At 47.6% G+C, this 8,652-nt stretch overlaps 1 protein-coding gene across 1 annotated transcript in view; it reads left to right on the top strand.

The window, feature by feature from the left end:
* The first annotated feature begins 7,769 nt into the window (after positions 1 to 7,769).
* Positions 7,770 to 8,652, top strand: part of RBM19 (RNA binding motif protein 19) — a 114,157-nt gene continuing 113,274 nt past the window's right edge. Inside the window, exons 1-2 of the mRNA XM_048514997.1 lie at positions 7,770 to 7,934; positions 8,416 to 8,598. Of these exons, the coding sequence (XP_048370954.1) occupies positions 7,899 to 7,934; positions 8,416 to 8,598 (219 nt within the window). The 5' untranslated portion in view covers positions 7,770 to 7,898. The remainder of the gene's footprint in view (positions 7,935 to 8,415; positions 8,599 to 8,652) is intronic.

Below are 8,652 nucleotides of genomic sequence, written 5' to 3'. Positions count from 1 at the left end.
ACTCATTTGACTGTCAAAATGCAACAAACAAAATATAACAGAATGCAAGGGCAGGAAGAGAACCCAAACAGGATGGCCTGTGCTACGAACTGGTCAAGTTCAGTGGGCCACAAGGACAGGTAAAAGCAACTGGGGTAAGAGACCACTTAAAAGAGCCCGTGGTCTTGCACATATACACAAAAAATGAGAACATAATTTCTATCTGCACTCTGAGCAGCTATGGAATAAGCAAACTCAAAGGCAGCGGGGAGGGGAGGGAGCTTGTGTGGATCGGTCACCCCCAGCCCCCCTATTAACACAGAGCTCAGCTGTCAGAGGGGTCCCACCTTTGATCACTGCTCAGCATTCCTGCTGTGCTGGCTCTCCCAGATGTGGGACTGATCAAAGGCAGCTGTTGCCCGGACCCTCCCCAGAGCCCATTTAGACACAAGCAGAGAAGGAAACCAGGAGGAGGAGGAGAAGATGATGGATAGAGAAGTGGTAGGACAATGGAAGGGGTCAGCGGGCATCCCCTTGCGAGCCCCTCCAGTGCAGAAACTGAGACACGTACCCTGTTCTGTGCAGATTTTCACTGTGTCACTCAAAAGTGCTGTGCACACAACCACACACCTGCATATCCAAACACTACCTATTTTACTTGCACTTCCATTTCTGTTTACTCAACAGTAAGTCCGCCTATGTTAAGTGGAGCTTGTTCTAAGGCAGTGGTGGTGAACCTATGGCACGGGTGCCAGAGGTGGCACTCAGAGCCCTCTCTGTGGGCACGTGCAAACAGGGCCCCCCCCCCACACACACACATTTAGGCTGGCCTGGGCCACTGGGCTCGACTATTAGCATTAAACCTAAGACCTAGTTTTGGGGAAGCAGTGTAGGTTAAACCCCACTGATTTTCATGCGAAGAACTAATGCATGATCCTTTACCTGGGAGTAAGCTTGGTTGCTGGCAGTGGGCTTGCTTCTGAGTAAACCCTCCTAGGGTCGTGATTACCCATTGGAAGAGTTGCACGGTTGCTTCAAAGCAAAGCCACCGACTACCTGGTTAAATTGCCGCGTTGGCACTTTGCGATAAATAAGTGGGTTTTGGGTTGCAATGTGGGCACTTGGTCTCGAAAAGGTTCGCCATCACTGTTCTAAGGGAATGCCCACCAGGCCAAACTGTGTAAAGTGCCGCCAAGTTACAGTCAACTTATGGCAACCGCAGCAAGGGGCTTTCAAGGCAAGTGAGAAGCTGGGGTGGTTTGCAATTGCCTTCCTCTGCGGAGTCTTCCTTGGAGGTCTCCCTTCCAAATACTGACCCTGTTTAGCTTCTGAGATCTGACGAGATCAGATTAAAACATTCTCCCTCCCCTCCCCAGGGCTGAACTAACCGGGGCCATCTAGGTCAGGGTGTCGGCCCCAGATTCCATCCATTTCTCTTCCCGGAATGTTTTTGGCTTTCTTCTCTTGAAAAAACACTGTTGTACAATAGGAGTCTTGACCTGGATAGGCCAGACCAGACTGACCTCATCAGATTTCAGATGCCAAGCAGGGTCGCCCCTGGCAAGTGTTTGGATGGGAGACAGGGAGGCAGGCAATGGCAAATCACCTCTGAATATCTCTTGCCTCGAAAAGCCCACCGGGGGTCGCTAGACATCAGATGCATTTTAGATAACACCCAGTGGCAGAGCTATAAGGGGACAGGGGGGTGCCATGCGTATGCCAGTGGGGATGGAAAATCGCCCCTGATCCCGCCCTCTTCCCTCTTACCCCGCCTTGCCAGGCCTGGTCTCACCCTACCAGCCTGGCCCATTTTCAGCCAGCAGAAAAAGGCAAATGGGGGGCAGGGTGGGGCGGGGCTGAAGGGGGGTGGTGCCCAGGTGCCATTTTGCCCAGGGTGCCATTTTCTCTCCCTACGCCCCTGATAACACCTCTTTGATTGTGAACAACCTCTCTTATCAGTTTGAAGTTCACTATATACCGGACCAAGACAATTAGCCCATCTCCCACTAGGCATTTAGGTAAGGGCTTTCCCAGCCGGCTGCCTGAACTTCTTTTAGCAGGAGATTCCATGGAGTAAAGTGGGGCCCTGTGCATGATGCCTCTGACCTATGACTCCTCCTCAGAGACAGCAAAGATGGTGGTTTGCTACCATCCTGGATGATAGGGAGACTTCCTGAGTGATAGGACACCACTTCAGTGTGGGCATCACTGAAGATAGGATCATGCCTAAAGATCCACACCCTTCAGTGTCCCAACCTTGTTGGGGAATACGGAGGAGACCTTGACTGGAGATGTGAAGGATCCTGTTGAAGAACAAGAAAATTAGATTTTCATACTCCACTTTTCTCCAACTTTAAGGAGTGACGCACGTTCACCTTCCTTTCCTCTCATCGCAACGGAAGCCCTGGGAGGTAGGTGGGGCTGAGAAAGCTCTGAGAGAACTGTGATTGGCCCAAGGTCACCCAGCAGGCTTCATGTGGAAGAGTGGGGAATCGAACCCAGTTCTGCGAATTAGAGCCTGCCACTCTTAACCACCCCACCAGCTTTGGTTATGAAGCTATTTACAATTGCGATGAAGGCTCAGAACATCTCATAGACTTGAGCCCCAGTGTGGAACAAAGAAGAAGAGTTTGGATTTATATCCCCCCTTTCTCTCCTGCGGGAGAATCAAAGGGGCTTACAATCTCCTTGCCCTTCCCCCCTCACAGCAAACACCCTGTAAGGTTGGTGGGACTGAGAGAGCTCCAAAGAACTGTGACTAGCCCAAGGTTACCCAACTGGCATGTGTTGGAGTGCACAAACTAATCTAGTTCACCAGATAAGAAGAGTTTGAAGAAGAAGAGTTTGGATTTATATCCCCCCTTTCTCTCCTGCAGGAGACTCAAAGGGGCTTACAATCTCCTTGCCCTTCCCCCCTCACAACAAACACCCTGTGAGGTAGGTGGGACTGAGAGAGCTCTGAGAAGCTGTGACTAGCCCAAGGTCACCCAGCTGGCGTGTGTGGGAGTGCACAGGCTAATCCGAATCCCCCAGATAAGCCTCCACAGCTCAGGCGGCAGAGCGGAGAATCAAACCCGGTTCCTCCAGATTAGATACACAAGCTCTTAACCTCGTACGCCACTGCTGATCAAAGCAGAGAGAGAACCCAGAAAGCGGGCACTGAGTGGACGATGTGGATCTGGATGCTCCAACACCCCCTCACTCCCAATCCTGCTCCAGATGACATAGTGAACCAGAGCGCAACCTTGCCCGTGTCCTCCAAACCCACTCCACCGTGAGAGCAGGAAGAATCCCTGAACAGACTCCTCAATTTTTGGCCAAGCACGATGGACTCTCTCCAGCTGCCCACTCATCCTGACTGATGTTCGACCCGCTTCTTCTGCCTGTCTCCCCCTGTATGGCTGCTTGCCAAATGATAAGAGACAACCATCTGTCCTCTCTCCGGCCCCCCCCCCCCCCCGCCCAACCGGCATGCGTCTCCCCCCCTCCCCCAAGACAATGTGCTTGACCCCTCTTACTCTTCTTCTGCTATTTGTCCCTATCCATCACGGCTCTCTGTTCTTGCCTGGGCTTCGGAGACTTCAGTCACAGGGCTGCAGGCATCCCATAATATTATTTCATAGCAAGGTGACCCCTGCTCCTCTGCACTGTGCCATTCCATGTCCGGCTCCTTGGATGAGCTGGGCGCCTAATTCCTTGTGACAGGCCAACTTGGATGTATTGAAAGATCATCTTGTTAGCCACAGCATGCCAGACAATGTGCTTGACCCCTCTTACTCTTCTTCTGCTATTTGTCCCTATCATGCAGCTCTCTGTTAACGCCTGGGCTTCGGGGGGGCTTCAGTCTGGGGCTGCAGGCATCCCATAATATTATTTCATAGCAAGGTGACCCCTGCTCCTCTGCACTGTGCCATTCCATGTCCGGCTCCTTGGATGAGCTGGGCGCCTAATTCCTTGTGACAGGCCAACTTGGATGTATTGAAAGATCATCTTGTTAGCCACAGCATGCTCCCCCCCCCCCCGCCCCCCGTTCCTTCCATTATGGACAAATCTGCCACCTTCCTGGATGGGAAAACCAAATTCAGGGAACCCAGGAAGGGCAGCTCAAGCTTTCGGGGGCCTGAGTTTAAGATTTTTAAACTCACTTTGGAAATATGAACTTGAGGTATGTGGAAAACAGCAATACACATCTTAATGTCTGAATGTTAGATCAAACTTGCTAAATTATTGCTCCAGGATGGTGAAGCGCAATAGCGGAACAACATTAGAATCTTCCCAGTTCAAATGTTACGCTTACCAAAACCTCACCAGCAGGGCAGTCCTAAGTAGGGTGAGGCCCTTCTAAGTCCACTGAATTTAGCAAACCGCTGAGTCTCTTGGCAACAGTGGGGGAAATGATTCTAGCCTACCTTACAGGGTTGTTGTAAGCTCAACACACAGCTTTACCACGCCATTGAAACTAGTGAGAAGAGGCTGCGGCACAGTGCTAGCACCTCTACTTGGCATGATGGACACAAGGGTTTGGTAAATGAAACCAGTCCGACAGCACCTTACAGCTTAAGAAACCTCATCCCAGCAATAATGCAATTTATAGCCACCCTTCTCACTGAAATTCAAGGCAGATAACAAAGTATTCTAAAATTAAAATTTAATCGGGCAGCCAAAAAACAGAAAAAGTATTGTTGAAGGCTTTCACGGCCGGATTCAACTGGTTGTTGTGGGTTTTCCGGGTTGTGTGGCTGTGGTCTGGTAGATCTTGTTCCGAATGTTTCGCCTGCATCTGTGGCTGGCATCTTCAGAAGTGTATCACAGAGAGAAGTGTGTTACCCACACTTCCCTGTGTGATACACCTCTGAAGATGCCAGCCGCAGTGTGTAACACACAGTGTGTAGCACACTTCAAGTGTGTAACACACTTCTTTCTGTGATACACCTCTGAAGATGCCAGCCACAGATGAAGGCGAAACATTCGGAACAAGATCTACCAGACCATGGGCACACAGCCCGGAAAACCCACAACAAACAGAAAAGGGATTACAAAAGAGGAAGACAAGGCAGTAAAAGCAAGGACACACAGACAATAATGCTGGCCATAGACTAAAGGCCTGTAAGCTTTAGGGAGTCATGAACTCACTTCCTCCAGGGCAGGCTTCAGCAGTGATGGTAGAAAGTGCTATCAAGTTCATAGAGTTTTTAAGGCAAGAGTCATTCCGGGGTGGTTTGCTATTACCTGCCTCTGCACGGGCTGAGAGAGCTCTGAGAGAAGTGTGACTGACTCAAGGTCACGCAGCAGGCTTCATGTGGAGAAGTGGGGAATTGAACCAGGTTCTCCAGATTAGAGTCTGCCACTTTTAACCACTACGGCCCCTTCCGCACATTTATTTTTTATTTATTTATTTCTTCCATTTTTATACCGCCCGATCCCTAAAGGGCTCCAGGCGGTGAACAACACAATTCAAACACCAAACAGGAGCAGGTCATACACAAAATATAAATACATAGGCTCCATCCCATAATCATCAATAAAACAACCTAAAAACTCATATAAAACAGCGAATAACAGTTAATACATAAATAAATAAGAGGCGTCCAGAAACTCCAATTTAAAACCTACCCCCAAAAAGGGGGACGGCGGGCCCCTCAATATGAGGGGACCCTGATGTAACAGCACCAAGGCAAAGAGCAGTAAGGGGGCACATGCAGAATAATGCACTTTCAACACACTTTGCAGCTGTAATTTACTGTGCAGAATAGCAAAATCCACTTGCAAACAATTGTGAAAGTGGATTGAAAGTGCATTATTCTGCATGCGTGGAAGTGATCTACATCATGCTGGCTCTTGGGCTTCAGCAGTAGGTGACATGAAAGTCCTCTATCTGAGACCCTGTATAGCCATGGCTGGTCACAGCAAACTTTGTAACATTAACCCAACCTGGAGGTTGAGTTGAATGTGATAAATGACACAGACTTCCATCACCATCTTATGCATTTTTTAAAACACCTGTATTTGTGCATTTCCCCGCTACAACACTGTTTTTTGTTTGTTTGTTTTTTAATGGACTGGCCAGAGCTTTGGATCTAGTTTGCTTTTTGGGAACCCCTGGTTTCTTTTGCAGGGATAAGACATAATCAAGCCAAGCACTCCCCCTGTTGACCACAAACAGAACTGTTTAACAAAGCTCTCAAAATAGTATATTTCTTGTTCTCCATCATTCTGCGGAAGGAGGTTCGGGCAAAAAGACCTCTGGAGGGGGAAAAAAGTCTCTCGGTGCAGTAACTCATGAAAAAGTGACCCTTACACTCAACTATACCCCACCTGGTCAGTGAAATATTCCCAAGGAGCCTTTACAACATTCAATTAACACAATGTTGTGCAAAGGCTCTTGAATACACTAGAGCAACACTGTAGAGTCAAAGCATTTTAAGGAGTCATAAAAGAGCAGGTAAGAACCCAATTTTTTTGTTGTTGTTAAAGTTAGCAGCATTCTACAGAAAATGATCAGTAAGGGTAGATCTTTATTCTGACCACCTTCAGGGTGGCGGCGAACATTTTTCTTTACTTGAATTGTATCCTAACAACAACCCTGCAGGGCAGGTGTAAGATTATTTCACAATCACTGAGGAATATGCCAAGGGTTTTCTTATCTTAAATAAATAGCATATAACTCACTCAGGATAAACAAAGAAAAAAACACCTTTATAGCGACTTGCCCAGCCAATTTACTTTGAGCCCTCAGTTAAACCTGGTAAGGAAGTCCTCCAGATTCCAGGACCCTGGAACTATAGCAAAACATAAAATAGACTTCTAACTGGAACTAAGAGAAAGCGACTGGCCCAAGATCACCTAGTAACTTTCCTGGCTGACTAGGATTTAAACGGGGATCTCTGAGTCAAAGCCTGCAGCACTTTTACAGGACAGCCATACAGCAATATTCTGATAGACTGGGGATCGGTGGCAATTTTGTCCCCAAATGGATTTGTTCCCCAAACAGCCATCTTGTAATTAATTGGTTTTAACCTAGTTTTAGTATTTATATCTTCATATTTTTGTAATTTTGTATTATATTATTGTATTGTATTATTATGTTTTTTATCATATATTGGCATGTAAAGCCGCCTTAAGTCCTTCGGGAGATTGGCGGGGTACAAATGACAGACAGACAGACAGACAGACAGACAGATAGGATTTGTATAGCGCTGATGCGCGCAGGAAACTGGCCTGTTCCACCTGGTCTCTTCCGCCACCTGCTGCCCACTTGCAGTATTTCTTTCTTTTGCTCACCCGAATCCGTGCATTGTTGAGCGAGCTACCCCTAGAGATGAGAAGATGACAAACACACTTCTGGTTTCCTTGCGAACGCTCCCCACACCTGGGGGCAGAAGTACACTACTTTCCATCTTTCAAAAAACCCAGGCTCAGAAAGAGCCCCTTCTCGCTCATCCTAGAAAACGGTTGCTAATGGCAGCTGCCAATGCATGCTGATGACTTCTGGCTGCAATTCGATTAAAACGGAAATGTGGGCAGCAGACCAACGGACATTAAAATGTAATGAAAATTAAATTACGTTAAGATTAAATTTAAGCTTTCCCGCTCTCCCAGTTCTATGAGGGCAAAATGGAAGAACGCACCCAGCCCCTTTTTCCATCGGTGTATTCGATTGACGACCGGAAGTGAGGAGTTCTTGGGTCCTTTTTGAGAGGTGCACAGCAGAGCCTCTTCATCACATCCCGGATTCTCTTCGGCAGGACTGACGTCATCTCTGAGTGGAGTGCGTAGGCACTCTGTAAAATAACCTCTCGTCGGGTCACGTGACTGCGTGGAACCCGCAACATGGCGGCGCCCTGTGGGCAGCGTGATCCACGGTGGATTTTGGTTTGAAGGCTTTTATTCGCTTTTGCTAAGGCGAGGAGAGTAGCAGCATGTCGCGTCTGATTGTGAAAAACCTGCCCAGTGGGGTAAGAGAGTGTGAAAGGGATGGCTGGGTTTATACTGGCTTTAACTGGTTTTAGTATTTATAGGTTGCGTTTTTATAATTTTGTATTGTTTGATTGTGTTTTATTTGTATTGATATGTAAAGCTGCCTCGAGTCCTCCGGGAGATTGGTGGAGCATAAATAAATATATGGAGCACAGGCTGAGATGGCTAGGACTGCATAACTGGCCTCCCGGGGCGGTTCTTGAGAATTAGAATCAAATATCAGTAATCAATACAAACTGTTCCGTAGGTACGGATCCGTCTGTTAAAATTAGATACCGCCTCAATGGTAGGGTATTTAGTTCCTTTTTTCTAGGTTGATCCTTTCTTTAAGAGGAGCTGGAGGGAGATTCCCTTGCCTGTTGAGTTCTTAGAAAATGTTAGAAGATTTATTACTCCCGCAAAATGCTTATTGCTTTTTTAACATTGCCTAAATGAGTCCACATTTTCCTCCTCTCCCAGATGAAGGAAGACCGCTTCCGGAATCTCTTTGCCGCTTTTGGGACCCTAACGGACTGCAGCTTGAAATTTACCAAGGATGGCAAGTTCCGCAAATTTGGTTTTATTGGGTTCAGATCTGAAGATGAGGCCAAAACAGCACTCAGCCATTTCCATAAAAGTTTCATAGACACTGCCAGAGTCACGGTGAGGAGCTTTACCATATCTTTATGTATGGGTGAGAAAAGTGAATGTTCTAGA

Source organism: Sphaerodactylus townsendi, linkage group LG13, assembly GCF_021028975.2.
Source record: "Sphaerodactylus townsendi isolate TG3544 linkage group LG13, MPM_Stown_v2.3, whole genome shotgun sequence".
NCBI classification, from domain to species: Eukaryota; Metazoa; Chordata; class Lepidosauria; order Squamata; family Sphaerodactylidae; genus Sphaerodactylus; species Sphaerodactylus townsendi.
The sequence above is the reverse complement of the archived record's forward strand: the minus strand, read 5'-3'. Positions and strand labels throughout refer to the sequence as shown.